Genomic DNA, 16274 nt, shown 5'->3' with positions numbered 1-16274 from the left:
AAACAACAGGGTATCAGGAGGGGCAGGGAAACAACGGTGCATGTGTGGATGTGTGTTGGGGTGAAACTCTGCAGGTGCACTGGGCTGTGAATCTAATGCAAAATTAGTGTTATCTTCCTGCCAAATAATTCATGACCCCGCATCAGAAACCATTGCAGAATGACTCAACTTGTCATCCCCTCGGTCTTTGTCACTCTCCCCCACGAAAGATGTTTTATTCAAAATGTCACATGGAGCAGAAACTAGTAAATAAGTACAGCTACAATTGGCAATTCTCTGCTTTGATCCCAAAAGACTTTTTTAGACCTGATTTGAGTCATAGACAGCATATAAAGAAAAGTGAGGTCGCCTTGACTTCCAGTATGTATATAACCTTTGTGAAAAACACAAGAATACAGTAAATACAGCCACAGAAATAGATCTAAAACCTCAATCATAAAAACAGTCTGTGGGACCTTAACAGCTGATCGTTATCACTGTGGCAGTATTTTAAGGTGATGTATAGGTCTGAGTTTTTTATTGGATTGTATAAGTTAATGGGACATTTAAAAATAGCTCAGGACCTCCTTGAAATCTTGTTTTTGCTGACCTCTGGCGGTTTAACCTCACTGCAGTGATGTCGATGTACATCAGTCATCTCTGCTGACACAAATCATGAGAAGTGTCACTTTTTTTTTCAGGAGGAGAGCGCCCTTTGACTGCCCACACACAAACACTGACAAGTGAACCGTAAGAAAGCATGACTAAGACGGAGGAACTGGTGGGATGTATGAAACCCAGACTCTTTGTGGTCCTAAGTGAGAGAGAATTATAAATGCAAATTTATATCTAATAGGGAATATGCACTTGCACATGTCTGGTTGGATAACAAATCACTGCACTTTCTATTAGATGTGGCCAATTAAATCTTTTTCCTTCGCTCTGCTGTGTGGAATAGTCATTGTTTGATTTTGTGCAGCGGCAAAGTGAACTGGTCACAATAAGCGTGACATTAGTTTGACGGAACATTTTGATTTCTTAGGAAGAAATGGCCATCAACCACACCCGTGGAAATAACCCTCAGAGGTCACCCTCCCAGATGACCAAAGCGGGGGCGTACCGAAGGTCAGTGGCATTGAAATGTTCTACCTGCTGTGGCCAATAAAGGAAGAAGGGAGGTCAAATCAAACAGCAAGTTAGCTTCACTTTGAGTTCACTGGCCAGAGCCCAGTTGAGTGTGTTTACTTTATTATAGGTCAGTGTGTGCACACCCACTAACTATAGCCAGGGCCCCAGCATATAAAACCCTAAATAATATGTCTACATTTAGAGAAATCATCGGGTGTCGCTGTGGAATGCGACACCATTGTGGTGAAGCATTTTCACAAAAGAACAAACAACCACTGGAGAAAGCCAGGGAGGGGACAATAAACAGAAGTTATGTTCATATGGTACAATGTGACTGACACATGTTTTTGGGGTTTTTTTTTTTTTTTTTTTAAATGGGCGTACCCAATAATACTAAGTTATGGGAGAGTGCCAATAGTTTGTGTCATGCACGATATATTTTAGTGTTGGATAAAAAATGGATCCAGTAGTTTCCTGGTTTCACATATATAAATATAAATATATCAGTGAAATTACAGCTGAGGCAACTCTTACCACTTGACAAAACCTCCAGAGAGTCACGCCTGTCAGAGGAGTGACTGTCTAATAATCTATGAAAAACTATAAAAGATAGTCATCACTCTGCATGCAGGTTTATAGGATTCACCTTAAGTGCTGACATTTTTGATGAGCAGTAATATTTGACATAATTCCCGCTGCTGCAGGGAATGAATACTCGTGGGAATGAGTTGAATATGATGAATAGATGCTACAAAGGCTGTTCATGGGGCAAACGCTGAAGAGGCACATTCAGTGGAAAAACCTTCCTTCACTCACATCTTAAACAGAGTGGCAAACAAAATAACACACACACATAGACCATTGCATATACACACATTCACACGCAAAGCCACATGTCTCATTTGATCATATTTCCCAGTGAAGTCCTATGATTGCAACATAAACAAAATGGAGCACAAAGAAGGAGGTCTGAGTCCTGCAGTCACCTGAGTATTCCCAGACATGAAGGTGTGTGTTTATGAGAGTGTGTTTTTTATTTTTCCCACTACCTCACAGGCAAAAGAAGAAGACAGCTGGCCTCGCTGTGCTTCACCCCTACTACAAAGTCACCTCAGATTGTACATGCTATTTTGTTGAACCATCACATCTTACTCGCCAACACCCCCCTCCCCACACACCTCCCCCTACAAACCCACTGCCATTTAGAATAACAGATGAATAAATGGACGAGGGGGAAAAACAGTAGACTGAAACCACAGTGGAACTCAGTAATGGTCAGCCAGGCCCACCACGCCTCAGCAAATGTTTGTCCAAACCTGTTATTTCTGGCATTGTACTGTCTCAAAGAGATCATTTTATTCTCAGAGAGGAATGCAGCAGCTATAAATAGTCTGAAGATGAAGGAGGGGAAATCAGAGATTTGTAGAGTAATTACAGAGACAGAGTCGAACCCTTCTGTTATGGTTCATTTTTCATCAACCTCTGTCTCCACGACTGTCTGACTGACTGACCGACTGAGATGAAATAGTCATTTTTTCAATGTGACATGCACATCTGACCTGATATTTGACCCCAAGCTCTTCTATATTTGTTTTTATTTACACTGCGAGTCTCAAGACTTGTCATCAAATTCTCAAAGTCAAAGTCTAAATCCAGAAAAACAGCCTGAAGCCAGCGGCACCAGCAATTCATAGAGCTCGGGTGAAAACCTTCACCAGCTCCTCAAATGAGTTTATTTAAATGTGGCAGAACAACCATTTAACATTAGTGTTCAATTAGCTAAGAGGGATGGCCACTGTGGAATTGTGGGTTACTTCCCAATTGTAAGTAAGAACATAATTGTTTGGTTACCAGCATTAATAGAAGATTCTGATCTTTCACAAGCACACAGCACACCGTTTCAATCATTTTTAACGTGCCACGTGAAGAATCACACTTCATTTGCACTTCACTCATGTGTCTGCCACCTAAAAGTTATTTTTTACATCTCATATGTACCTGGTTCTGCCTAATCAGACAAAACAGGCAGCATATCAAACAAAATTTTCCCTCTTTGTGTCTTGGTGTAGTGTCACAGTTGAGTGAAACAGTCCGGACGTGAACCATTGCTGGCCTCCGGAGAAGCTGACTCTGATTGGAATTTACCTGACTCTGATGGTTTCTCTCCACTCCCTGCTCAGAGCCACATTACTCACATCCTGACATTTCAGGTAAAAAACAAATAAAAATGCATGAGTGAAAAACAAAACGTTGCATTGAAACATGAAGTAAAAGTCAGTGGCTTGTGGTTAATGTGGAGAAGGTCAACTGGAACATGATTCATCCTTATCTGTGCTCATTTTTCCAATTCAATCGAAATCGCCATGATCTAAAAATAATAATTATAGTAATAATAATAATACATTCTCAAGAACTCAAGCTATAAACTAGTCAACACAAAGAAAAGAATTAAAACCTCATTCACAGCTTAAATCCCCTTTTTTGTTTTTTAAATGAAAACGCAGCCAGAAAAGTTGCCCTGACAACACTTGTGTCTTAAATGATCTTTGTGGAGTATAAAAGGACTTTTAGCAAGTAAATTGCTGTAATTATCAAACATGCCCTTCTCATTTTGCACAGTCAGACCTTGTTGGCAAATTCACCCAGCAATTAAGAAAAGCTGGAAATGAATGACATGTAATGGTGTGGCCCACATTACTCAGATGCATACAAACAATCCGGAGAAAGGAGGTTGTAATGGTGGGAAATGTGCAGAGAGGAAATACTCTTTAAAAGGATCTTTGCAAAGTTATTCACCATAGAATGGACGTGTTTTAGTGAAACCTACAGAAAATGAATTCATTACTGGCTGTACTGGTGGTGAGTTGGGTGAATTTTTCTTGGTGGAAGACACTCTGTCGGCTTTTACTGCGGCTTTGTTGTGGTCTGAGGCAGAGGAAGGAAGCGGTGGGGGCATGAAGGCTTTCACAGCACTTTCTTGCCAATCATAGTGAAATTAAAGATCTATTATAATGTGACGCACAATATCTTTGAACTCTGAGCACTTTTACTACGTGTACTCTCATTATTCAGACACATTTTAACTGTTAGTATCTGGATGTCTTATAGGAAAAATATTATTATTATTATTATTATACATTGTGTGCAGTAGTAAGGATAGAATTATTTCATAAATACGTTTTTTTAATCTTCATTAGTATTTCTCATGACAAAAAGTGAACATGAAGAGTTTGCTAACAGGACACTTTTTTTTGCAGAAAAATGGCGCCACTCTGTGGACATTAGGCATTACTGCACAAATCCAACATGGATTCAAGTGTGAATTAATTTACACATTCCCTTTTCACCTGGAAAATAAACAAATAAATAAATAAATAAATAAATAAATAAATAAAAACAGACTAATTATAGAAAAGCTTCTCATTATGAGAAGAAAACGGGATTTTTATATTCTTACACACCTTATTTTTATTGACAGAGAAATTACATTTAAAACTTAAATACGACATTTAAGGTAAGTCCTGGATGACAACGACACATTTGTGTACAAATACAAAACAAATAAATAAATAAAATAAATACATAAAATAACATAGATGGTGTCGACTTTGATGACGTAACCGGCGCGCTGATGAGGTCAAAGGTGAGTCGAGGGGCGGGAGAGGGGTCGTTTCTGTTTGAGGAGTTTACTGAAGCTGAAGTTTAATGAAACCTTCACTTAACACCCACAAACAGACTTGTTTTCGATTCATCCGTGATTATAAATGTTTTAATTTTCAGAGGAAGGCTTTCAATCGACGGAAGTGACGATGGAAGAAGAAAAACAAAACGCAGTGCGTGAGTTGTTAGCTCTGTTAGCTAATCCGGCTAATCTCCCTGCTAGCAAAAGTGTTGTGGTGAAATGAATCGTGAAACAGAAATAAAAACCAATTAGGATCATTTATTAAACCAGAGTTTGTTCAAGTAAACATGTTGAATGAGTTATTATGGACGTTTTATTTCAGCACAACACGCGGGCTAATTATACGTTTTGCTAATGCTAATAGTTCTTATTTTCTTTGACTTATTTTTTTCCTGCAAATTCAATTTATGTGGATGCATTTGAAATAATGAAATAACGAAGTGAAATGAAAGACCAAGAGAAAGTGTTGTGTTGTGTGTTATGATGTAGATGTGAGGAATGGGACATTTCATGTAATGGCTGCAGGTACATCAACACGTCTGACCTAAAACAGGTTTATTACTCACTGCTGACTATTTTGTTTGTTGGTCTTCAATCAGTGATGTCAAAATGTTTTTGTTTGCTTTTTTTTCTGCAGTTGGTAACTGATGAGAAAACTTTGTTAAAGAACTAAACTTAAATGGGATTTATTACTTTATTAAGTCCTGAATGTTAGTGCTTGACTGTTACATTGCTCAGAAGATGTAATCTGAGTGTTTCTCAGTGAACATGGCGATGACCACAGTGTCTTGTCTATTTCTTCAAGTTAACATCCACCTGCAGCTCCTCGACCTCTGATGTGTCACCTGCAGAAAACCTCGCTGACAGCCCGTTTCATCATACCTCCCGCCCTGGCACTGTTATCCCCAATCGGATTTTTGTTGGAGGGATTGATTACAAGGTGAGCTGTGCAACTCTGCACTGCCAAAGTGTGTGTTTGGGCTTGTGTGTTTCACTGTTGAAAAATAGACACTAGAGAGCAGCAAAGCATGTAAATTAGCGCAGGTAGAGATGACGGCATGACTCACTTTTATTTTGCTGTCTTTTGGCTAATATGTGAATAAATTGAGCAAAATTGTGTTTAGTTTCTCCAGACTTGTATATTAAAAATGTAAAACGCTTAAGTCTCAATAGTTAAAGTGTTCCTCAAGATTCATTAAAAGGAACAAGCTGGAGACTTTTGTGGTCTTGCCTCTTCTTTTGATTAATTTTTCACTGGCTCTTATAAGATCCAAAATGATTGTGATAAAATTTTTTTTCTGTGTGTGTGAAGGTTAATGAGAGCGACCTGCAACATTTCTTCTCTCAACATGGTGCAGTAAAAGAGGTGAAGATTGTAATAGATCATACAGGCATGTCAAAAGGGTGAGTTGATTGCCTCATTCCTGTCTCATCAAAATCAGCTTTATTGTCAATTTTGCATTATGTACAGGACGTACAAAGAATTGAAATTGTGTTTTTCTTAGTCCCACAGTGCAGACAATAAACAAACAATGAAAAGTCCTGGCATTTGAATTGAAAAGCTAATAGAATGAATAAAATGAGTGTGTGCGTTGTAGTTCAAAGTTCAGTCTTTAGGGGGGGTGAGTTTAACGTCCTGACAGCCTGATGGAAGAAGCTTTCCTTTAATCTGCTAGTCCTGTTCTGGAGACACTGCAGTCTCCTCCCTGATGCGCTGGAGGGTCTTGCGGGAGGACGCAGAGCAGGCGCCATACCACACTGTGATGGAGCTGGACAGGATGCTCTCAATGGTGCCTCTGTAGAAAGTCTGCGTGATTGAGGCTAGAGTGCTAGCTCTTCCAAGCTTGTGGAGGAAGTAGAGGCGTTGAACATAATTTATAGATTAACATTTAGCTAATTAAAACATAGTTTATCTTGATTTTGTGTTTTTGGACAGATATGGGTTTGTTACATTTGAGACCCAAGAAGATGCACTGAAAATCCTTAATAATGTAAGTCAAACAGGCTTTTAAAGTATCTTGGCACAAATAAAACCAATATAAAAATAAAGTTTATCTTGAAAACTCCATCTTTTTTATAAGGCTTCTGTTCTCTCATTTTCATATTAAAGGGTAATGGAATCTCTTTCAAAGACAAGAAGCTCAGCATTGGTCAAGCTGTCCGCAAGCGGCAAGTCTCAAGACTCAGTAAGTTGGCAGTCTGATCTGACAATAACTTTAAAGGGATTTTAGAACTGTATCAAAATGCCACAACGTGACTTTACGCAGAAGCACAAAAGGAACCCTAAATTGAATCATTACAAACTAAGTTTCTATCAGTGATGAGTTATCAGTCAATGACACAGCTTCATTTTGTATAACTTGTGTGGTTTCCTCCGTTTCTTAGTTAAAAGTGTCCATATGGCCTGCCCTGACCCCATCCTTCCTCTGCCCATGTCCTGTGGGACCCTCTACCTGACCGCATCCACAGGCTGTCCTTACGCCTACGACAACGAGGCGGCCTACTTCCACTGCCCCAACGTGAACCCTCCTCCACACCCGTGGCCTGTCATTTCTTGCTTTAACAGCAATATCAAAGAACAGGTAATTTAAAAACATACTATGCTGTCACCTTTTTAACAAAACTGTGTTAGACAGAATATATGGAAGACCTGAGCTACAAGATCCTTTCTGAAGTATGGATCTTCTCTTATAGCCTCCAGTGATGCTTCCTCAGTCCCAGCCTGTCTACCAGCCACCAGCTTATCACCACAACCAGGTCAGCCCTGAAGTTATCTGCTGATTTCCCACCATTTAAGCTCAGCAGGGTTTGGTTTTGAACTTTAGGGTTCTTCTTCAATTTTTTCCACCTCCACAGTGTATCCCAAACCATTATCAGTGGATCGCTGCTCCGGTAGGTTAAATAAATGCATGTTTTTTGTTTTTTTTTAAAACACAGAAGAATTGTTGTCAATTGTCCAACTGTTGTTGATGCTGTGTTGTCCAGTCTCCAATGCCTGCCAGTCCAGTGGTGCTCTCCCAGCCAACAGAACATCTGTACCAGCCACTGGATGGGGGCTGTGTCCCACCTCCTCTGCATGTTATGGAGGGCAGCACACCAGACGTATATCTCCAAGGGAAATGTGTGAACCTGCCCCCACAGGTAACTGTTTGTGTTGTAGAGGACTGATAAATCCAGTATTTAATGGGGAAAAAAAAGGTTTCACAGGGAATGTGCTGGTTCATGTAGTGTTCTGCTAACTTGTCCTGAACTAGAGCTGACTTTGGTTTGCTCTGTAATTGTAGTTTGTAAAGCCCACATGGCAGCCCTTTAACCACGTCTATCCTCAGAGAGTTGAAGGAATGACCCCGATTCTTCTGCAGCATGACCCTGGAATAAAACAAAGCTTTTCATAGAGGGGTATTACTGCAAAGGCAGATTTATTTATTGTTAGTGTTATCGATTGTGTCACCATAAATTAAATGTTTATTTGGCTCCGCTCACGAGTTGATGTCACTCTTTTTCTCTTCAGAGTCTTTTGTTTCCAAACCCAAGAGTCCATCTGAAGCCAAAGTACCGTCATCACATCCACCACAAGGACTATCAATACTTGCCAGAAGCAATAGAGCCGCCAGATGCTGCCGTGTTTCATGCTGCCCAAACTCATATGTAGGCTAAATCTCACACAACAAGTCATGTCTCATCCCGAATTTAACACACAGAATCTGTCAAGCTGTGCTTTACAACATAATGTAGTTTGTTTCATTATGTGATTTTGTAGCGTCCTTGTTGAGACGGTTGTTTTTGTCTGTAACTCACTGCAGCCAAAGTAAGCTTGTACCTCGTAGGTTTGGAACATAACGTTGTTTTGTCTTTTTCCTTGCGTTGTTGTGACTACATACACACAAGTAGAGTGAAGTAGCTGAGTTTTTTTTTTTTTTTTTTTTTAATTCCTATTCCTCACCGTCTCGGCGCTCTCTCATGTCTTATTATATGAAGGAACAATGTTGAATGTGCTCTGGATCACCGATCACATTATTTGGAAGGCAGCAATGAGAGGCAACGCTGTTTGTTTTGCATTACAGTATAATTTTCTGAGGCAAGTCAGTCCCAACAATGTTGAAATTCTCTGGATGAGCCTTACTCGGTTCTGTTGTAGTTGGGTCTTGTGATCCACAGTCTGATTGGTGCCCAGCCAATTCATTTTGAAGCAGAGCTCAAAGACTGTGTGTTCAACTATTTTTCTATGTGATGATGTGATTTTGTCTGCAGTATTGTTAAATGACTGTGGCCTGTATCAGTTTGAAACCAACCCCAGTTGGTTTAATGATAATAATAGAACCAGCACTGGGCATATATATTGTTGAAACAGTGTTTGGTGGACCACCAACATGACATTTTAGTGCCTTTACTATTAAGTAGGCTAGTTGTTAGCTATTTGTTAGCTCTTTCGTATTCAGGAATCATAATTATTATTATTATTTTGAAATCGATGCAGTTCAGACTCTGCTTTCCAAGGAGCATTAAACATAAACATACATTTGAAGATATATTTTTATTACTTATTTAGCGTTACTATATTTTATATTAGATGATCAAAAATCGCAAGTTTTGTTTTACCAACATATTTTTAGTTCAGCATGTTTCCAGTTCTTCAATGGAAATAAACATTTCCCTCGATGTCGTGGCTGTGTTGTGCATTCATATGCAACCGATCTGGATGAATGGTTGATTGGCTTTATGTTAAAGAGTGGAAACCAGAGGCTGCATGAAGTTAATACATGAAACAGCTGATTAAAGTGATGCTGTCTCACTTTTTCAGGAAGGTGGAAGCCCCACAAAAGACAGATTTAAGAGAACAAGCCAACAGAGGCCAGTATTTCCCCAGCTTTATGCCGATACTGCTACATTTCCCTTAATGAAGCTTAGCTGAGAATAAAATAAACTTAATTAGATTTATGCCAATTAAATATAAATCTTCATCTCTGTCTTGTATTTATTTCTATTTTTGTCTCGTCCCCGTTGCCTTGGCCAGATGTTGCCATGTCTAGCTTCCCTTATGTATTGTTTCAAATTAAAAGCACTATGTCTATGAAACAAGCACCGCACCAAACCAGATGTCGACTGCAGTGAAATTATGTCATGTGTTGTCCGACATTGTCGTTGTGATGCAAACATATGATTTTGCGTGAAATTAGAAACTCTGGCATTTATTTATGTGTGTTCAATAGTGGACAGACTTTGTGCTTTGATGAATCATTTTTATTTATTTTTTTTTGCCTGTATGAATGGGTTCAAAATCTTGGCAGGGAAGCAAAAGCACCAAATGCCTCCTCATTAGAATGACAAAAGACTGAATCTCTTGACCGTGAATTGAGCTTTATTAAACAGCGGCGTGTCTCTGTGTCGGCTGAGCTTGATGTTTAGAGTGACTTTTCATATTTTATGAGTTTTGAGGTAGCGCTGGTGGTATCACATTATGTTACAACGTTTGATATGTATAAATATAAAGCAGCATTTTATTCCATAAGCTTCTTCAGCAATCAAAAATCTGGAGCTCGAAAACTGAATTAAGTCTAAAATAGTCTGCTTATTGATATGCTAACATACGTGCATACATACATTTATTGTCATTGATGAGGTGTAGGATCTCTTTCACATCTTGCAGGACAGACTTCATGGCCATGTAACAAAGAGGACGGCACAGTATTACAATATTTTATCTATCTGTCTTCATCTTAAATAATCCTTTGTTGTAATAAGTTGCAGCCAGTTTGGTTTCTGCGAACAGTTGATACACTCATTGTATATATGTACGCATGTGGCATTGTGGTGGCAGTAGAGGCACGTTCCAGTCCTGGCATATAGTGTTAGGGACCTTTTTGAATGACAAGGACACAAATGACAGTTGTTTTGCTGATACTGTGAACTGTGACCCTAGGGTCACGATCACACTGTGGTGTTTTGATGAATGGTGATGAACAATAACTCACGATCATCACACTTTGACGCATCGCTATACGTAACCAGATTTGTGTTATGAAACCTATTTGGATGACAATACTTTATGCTGTGCCATCACACAACAACTTTATATAAAAGGACGGCGGCACGGAGAGCGTCTATTGAGCATCATCTGCCCCCCACTTGTGTAACAATGGGAAAGGTAAGCTTATTATGTGTTCCTACTGAAAATAAAGAGAAACAAACACGTTGATGTTTTTAACATTTATTAATTCATCAATCCTTTGACAAATATTTGCAGATCATCTTCTACGAGGACAGAAACTTCCAGGGTCGGCACCATGAGTGCATGAGCGACTGTGCCGACCTGCACCCTTACTTCAACCGCTGCAACTCCATCCGGGTGGAGAGTGGCTGCTTTATGGTCTATGAAAGACCCCACTACCTGGGCCACCAGTACTTTCTTCGCAGAGGGGAGTACTCTGACAACCAGCGCATGATTGGCATCAACGACTGCATCCGCTCTTGCCGTATGATTCCCATGGTAAACCTCTTACAGCTGGATAAAATTATATATTGCGAGAGAACAAGTATGCACGGATTTGCAGTTATAGGCTACATAAAAGGAAATAGCTGAATGATAGAAAAATACAAGAGTAATAGTTTTCCATCACTGTAAATGGGTACCATTAAAGTTGACATTCACGTATTGTCTACACATTTTATACGTTTAGCGCAACCCGTCTGACTCACGTGTTCTTCCTGCAGCATCGTGGTTCCTACAAAATAAGACTATATGAGCGTCCAGACATGTCCGGCCAAATGCAGGAGGTGAGCGACGACTGCCCCAACGTCCAGGACCGCCTCCGTATGTCTGACATCAATTCATGCAACGTGGTGGACGGCCACTGGCTGCTGTACGACCAGCCCAACTACAAGGGAAGGACCTACTACGTGAGACCCGGTGAATACCGCAGGTACAGCGACTGGGGCGGGGCCAGTCCAAGGATTGGCTCGCTCAGGCGAATCACTGACTTTAATTAGGAGTCTGGTGAACCCTCTTCCTCTCTCTGTTCTCAATAAACACGCTGGGCCTACACTGTGTGCATGTCTCTGTATCTAAAAGGTGTGCAGTATTGGTCTGTGGGTTGTTTCGTTTGCACCGGTGATTCAAACTCTTTGCATACTGATCTTCTCTACTTTTCAATCACTGAACCATAAAGAGCCTCAAAAAAACAGAAGCAGGCAGAACAGAACTGGTGGATAGATTTATTAACTGTACTTCACATAAACAGATATCAGCTTTCTCACACAGTGATGCGTCTGATAGACCCCACTCTCGGACTCATGCTTCCCCACTCATTAAACCTTCTGTATTCACCAGGGCGCATCAGGTACTGGCGTCCCCTGTAGTGTGGGTGTTCGTAGAAGATCCAGTAGCCGTCCATCACGTTGCAGGAGTAGATGTCACTCAAATGGAAGCGTTCGTACAGGGAGGGGCAGTCATCTGTCAGCTCCATCATCTGGCCTCCGAACTCCGGGCGCTCGTAAATCATCATTCTGTGAGAGCCTTGGTGCTGTGGAGAAAATTATGTGATATGCGTTTACCACCAGAGCGGCGCAAAGTTATCAGAGGAAACTCTGAAAATGCTCAGCCGAGGTTTACCATAGGGATCATCCGGCAGGATCGCACACAGTCGTTGAATCCCATCCAGCGCTGGTAGTCTGGATAGTCGCCTTTCCTCAGGAAGTACTGGTAGCCCATGTAGTTGGGTCTCTCATAGACCATCCAGTCCCCGCTGTCCACTCTGATGGAGTTGCAGCGGCTGAAGTGGGAGTGCAGGTCCGAGCATTCGCTGCTGCACTCGTAGGAGCGACCCTGGAAATTCCTGTCCTCGTAGAAGATAATCTGGAAGCACATGAGTCAAGGGATCATTGGAGGTTGAAATCAGTAAAAACTATGAACTCTGTACCACCTGGGAGGAAAAAAAAAAAAAAAAAAGAAAAGCTTCCAGGTCACCGGTTTCGGTTGAATAATCCACGCAGGTATGCGGTTGCACAAAAAGCACAGAGCAAAAGGAGTAGCCTTACCTTGCCCATTGTGGCGGCTAACCTTGGTCACACTGTAGCGGCAGCCGTGGGCTCCACGCTGCCTTTATAACCCACGAATGACCCGTGGCTTTGTGACACAGAACAATGACCAGGCTTGTCAGCTTTTTCTGGCAGAACAACCTTTTTTGTTTTGTGTGGTCAACAAAACAAATCAGCTTTTTCTCTTTCAGCAGAGGCTTCCCTTTGAATTAACTCTGGTTGATGGTGGAACACCCTCAATCGATTAAAAATTCAAATAACACAGACTGCAGTGAACTTGTACATCTCTTACTTTTGAGGTTTACTTTGAATAATCGTGAGCTCCATCTCCAGGTCGAACACATCTTTATTTCAACAGAACTGACAATATTTTACTACACAAAATGTAAAATCTATCTTAAAGCAAGTGCTTATGATTCTGTACATATCGGTGATGGTGACCTGGCCTTAGTTTATGCCCCAACCTTTAACGACAGCTCTCTGTTGGTGAGCATTATGAATAATGAATGAATGACAGAAATAGTACATTTTGACTTAATTGGCATCAAGCGCATCCTCTGAAGTGAACACAACCAATGCCTTTCCTCTGCACAGCGGCACCTTTTATAAGATTTACCAATCAGAGACCATTGTCAGTGTCACACAGCTTCTAGTTTTTCTAGTTTTGCTTTTGTTTGGCTTCAATCACCCATGTTGTGATATCCTCTATGGCCTAAGCTCCAGCATGTTATTTCAGTGCATCATGCACGTGACAGAGTTTAAACTAACAGTGGAAAAACGTGTAGCTGGAGTCTGAATGAAATTCAATCTTATAATTACTTTATTAAATGGATTCTGTATTTTATGACTCTGGGGGGTTTTGAGACGCTGGTTGATTCTTTAGCAAATTAATAAATGTAGTGTGTTCACACACTTAAAAATGTAAATGCTGACACAAGCACATACAGACGAAGTGGTTGTGTGTCTGTTGTGTAGTATATAGTCAAAGATGTTCGACTCTGTAATCTTGTACGCTGTTTATAGATGTCAGTTGTGGCTCAGCTGCCTCTGACTGTTCATGCAGTAACAGTGGTGGAGGAGGTCTTTACAGTGGAAACAATAGAAGACACAGATGTTCAAATGAGCAGCTCCCTATTTCTGTTGTTTTTCTCACTGTAGGTACAATAATGGCATTGAGTGAATGTAAACCTGCTAATGTGAAGGCAGCATTTTTATTTTGCATGATTAGGAAACTAATCTTCACTTTTTATATGTAGTCAAGTTTGTGATGTTTTATTATTCTCATTTGGGTCACAGTAAATTGACTGTATACTTTAAAAGTATTTGTAGTTTAGGTTCAGGAAAGTGACTGTATGTTTATGGGATATTAACTATATGTTTCTCTATTTTTAGGTTTAAATGCAACTAATTTGGTGAAACAGTCTGTATGGAGAGTTGTGTTCAGATAGAATTTGCACAGATAGGCTGCAAAGTCATTTTTATTGTGAACATCACACAGTAAAAGAGGTAAATTCATAGTGGCTGGATTGCTCAGTACATCTGGAAATACATGCAAACATAGCAAAATTCACAGTTTCAGCATAAAAACAAGGCCTTTCCTTTTTGCCTGTCACTTTGACATCTTTAAATTCCAAAAAAAAAAAGCATCTGCAAAACTTGGTAAATGTCAGTAAAGAGACAGTTAAGCTTCTTTGATGCGTCTGATTGAGTTGAAGCTCAGATCATCTCCACTCATCTGTCTCAGGTTCCTGTACTCTCCTGGCCTCAGGTAAAACATCCTGCCCTCATACTTTGGCTGCTCGAACATCAACCAGTGGCCTTCCATCACGTTACAGGACTGCGTGTCGGACATTTGATAATGATCCTTGAAGGAGTCACAGTCATTCGTCAGCTCGTGTGTTTGGCCTTCAAAGTTTGTTCCCTCGTAGATCCTCATCTTAAAGAGTCCCTTGTGCTGTAAGAGTACACATAACAGAATATGTGTGAAAAACTAAGGCTTGGATAAGATAGGATAAAAAGCTTCTGTCTTAATAAACGTTTTTTTTTTTTTGGTTGAGTTTTTCTTGCTCCTTTGTTGTTGTCTGCTAACAAACTCTCTCTGCCTTTAGTGTGTGTGCCGTGCTTGTTTCAACACATCCTGGATGCATCTCCTCTCTCTCTGGTACGTTCAACCAATTCCAATTTCTGTTCATACCATCACTGCTCCGTGCTGTCTTTATTTTGCTTGGCAACGGCGTGTTCATATTTACCACAGGGACCATGCGGCAGGACTGAATGCAGTCCTTGAAGCCGATGGTGTTCTGATACTCAGGATACTCTCCCTTGGTCAGGAGGTACTGCTGCCCCGTGAAGTTGGGCTGGTCATAGACCATGAAGATCCCGCTCTCCACCCTGCAGGAGCTGCATCGACTCAGGTAAGAGCTGATCTCAGAGCAGTCGCTGACGCACTCGTACGACTGGCCCTGGAAATTTCTCTCCTCGAAGAAGATGATCTAGAGACAAAAACACAGATTGTGTTTGGTCCGACGAAGTTCTATGTTTATCGTAACTGTAATGACAAATGACTGAGCTTGAGGGAGAATATGTGTTAAATTTTGTGTCCTGCACTCGCTGCTGCACAGATCCGTGCCCTTCATTACCTTTCCACTCATGGTCCAGCTATTTGATTTCTGTGGTTCTCCTCACTTGTGTCCTGCCTTTTATGCATCATGTGACAGGAAAAGAATCTGCCCCCTCAGTTGGATGAAATCACCGAGTCAGCTCGTTGGGGGGAAGTCCCTTCTGTATTATACCTCACAGCTGTGAATGCTGCAGTCACTCAGATTAAACAGTGGTGATGTGGATTTGACAGTAACAAAGCAAACTCCAGGTAAGCATAACTTTTGTTTTTTCACATCATCGTTTTTATTATAGGACACATCTGTTTATCAAGCAGTATATGGCAGATAGACAAACAGACAAAATAGGCCCAACACAATCCTCCAAATAAAAAGTTGATCCAATAAACACACCCTTTTGGTAGATAATTCTGTAACTGACATTACTTCCATACTGCATTAGCTGCATTTACAACCAAATGTACATGAACACCAATGCTGATGTGTTCTTGGATGGCTTTAATAATATTTCAGCTTCAGAGTACAAACTCTAATGTGCAGGTCTCTGTAGTATTATTGTTTAGAGGATGAACATGTTTCTCTCTGGGCCAAATGTTAACTCTGTAAATGCGATATCTGATGATCAAACACATTGTGAATGAATGAATGAATGAATGAATTATAAAATTGTACAGTCTACTATGTTATCTTCCAAACTATGTGTGCTAAATGACTGCGGGACTGTAGTGTTGTTTAGCACAGTGTGTATGTGCAGTTTACTGAATACACCAGAGTAGGCCATAAAAGTCACAAGTTTATTTGGGAATTAAAATAGTGATGGTTACCCTTACACC

The 16274-nt window shown here is 40.5% G+C and overlaps 4 protein-coding genes across 4 annotated transcripts; 2 read left to right on the top strand and 2 right to left on the bottom strand.

Moving 5' to 3' along the window:
• Window positions 1-4914: 4914 nt before the first annotated feature.
• LOC115050631 (protein boule-like) lies at window positions 4915-8441 on the top strand. Its single transcript, XM_029513565.1, has 9 exons — window positions 4915-4940; window positions 5595-5729; window positions 6102-6193; window positions 6726-6780; window positions 6900-6975; window positions 7175-7335; window positions 7484-7546; window positions 7775-7930; window positions 8301-8441. Exons 1-9 carry the CDS (start codon window positions 4917-4919, stop codon window positions 8439-8441), a joined length of 903 nt encoding a protein of 300 aa, XP_029369425.1. The 5' UTR covers window positions 4915-4916.
• A 2469-nt stretch (window positions 8442-10910) lies between these two features.
• On the top strand, window positions 10911-11776 carry LOC115051251 (gamma-crystallin M2-like). The gene is made up of 3 exons (XM_029514573.1): window positions 10911-10934; window positions 11034-11276; window positions 11501-11776. The coding sequence occupies exons 1-3, from the start codon at window positions 10926-10928 to the stop codon at window positions 11774-11776; spliced, it is 528 nt and encodes a 175-aa protein (XP_029370433.1). The 5' UTR covers window positions 10911-10925.
• Window positions 11777-12039: 263 nt separating this feature from the next.
• LOC115051635 (gamma-crystallin M2-like) lies at window positions 12040-12832 on the bottom strand. Its single transcript, XM_029515147.1, has 3 exons — window positions 12824-12832; window positions 12399-12641; window positions 12040-12309 (listed from the first exon to the last, which is right to left on the bottom strand). The coding sequence occupies exons 1-3, from the start codon at window positions 12830-12832 to the stop codon at window positions 12040-12042; spliced, it is 522 nt and encodes a 173-aa protein (XP_029371007.1).
• A 1672-nt stretch (window positions 12833-14504) lies between these two features.
• On the bottom strand, window positions 14505-15474 carry LOC115051966 (gamma-crystallin M3-like). Its single transcript, XM_029515794.1, has 3 exons — window positions 15463-15474; window positions 15073-15315; window positions 14505-14777 (listed from the first exon to the last, which is right to left on the bottom strand). The coding sequence occupies exons 1-3, from the start codon at window positions 15472-15474 to the stop codon at window positions 14505-14507; spliced, it is 528 nt and encodes a 175-aa protein (XP_029371654.1).
• Between the last annotated feature and the right edge of the window lie 800 nt (window positions 15475-16274).

This window comes from Echeneis naucrates, chromosome 2, assembly GCF_900963305.1.
Source record: "Echeneis naucrates chromosome 2, fEcheNa1.1, whole genome shotgun sequence".
In the NCBI taxonomy this organism is placed as follows: domain Eukaryota; kingdom Metazoa; phylum Chordata; class Actinopteri; order Carangiformes; family Echeneidae; genus Echeneis; species Echeneis naucrates.
Note: the sequence above shows the minus strand (reverse complement) of the source record. Positions and strands in the feature narration are given on the sequence as shown.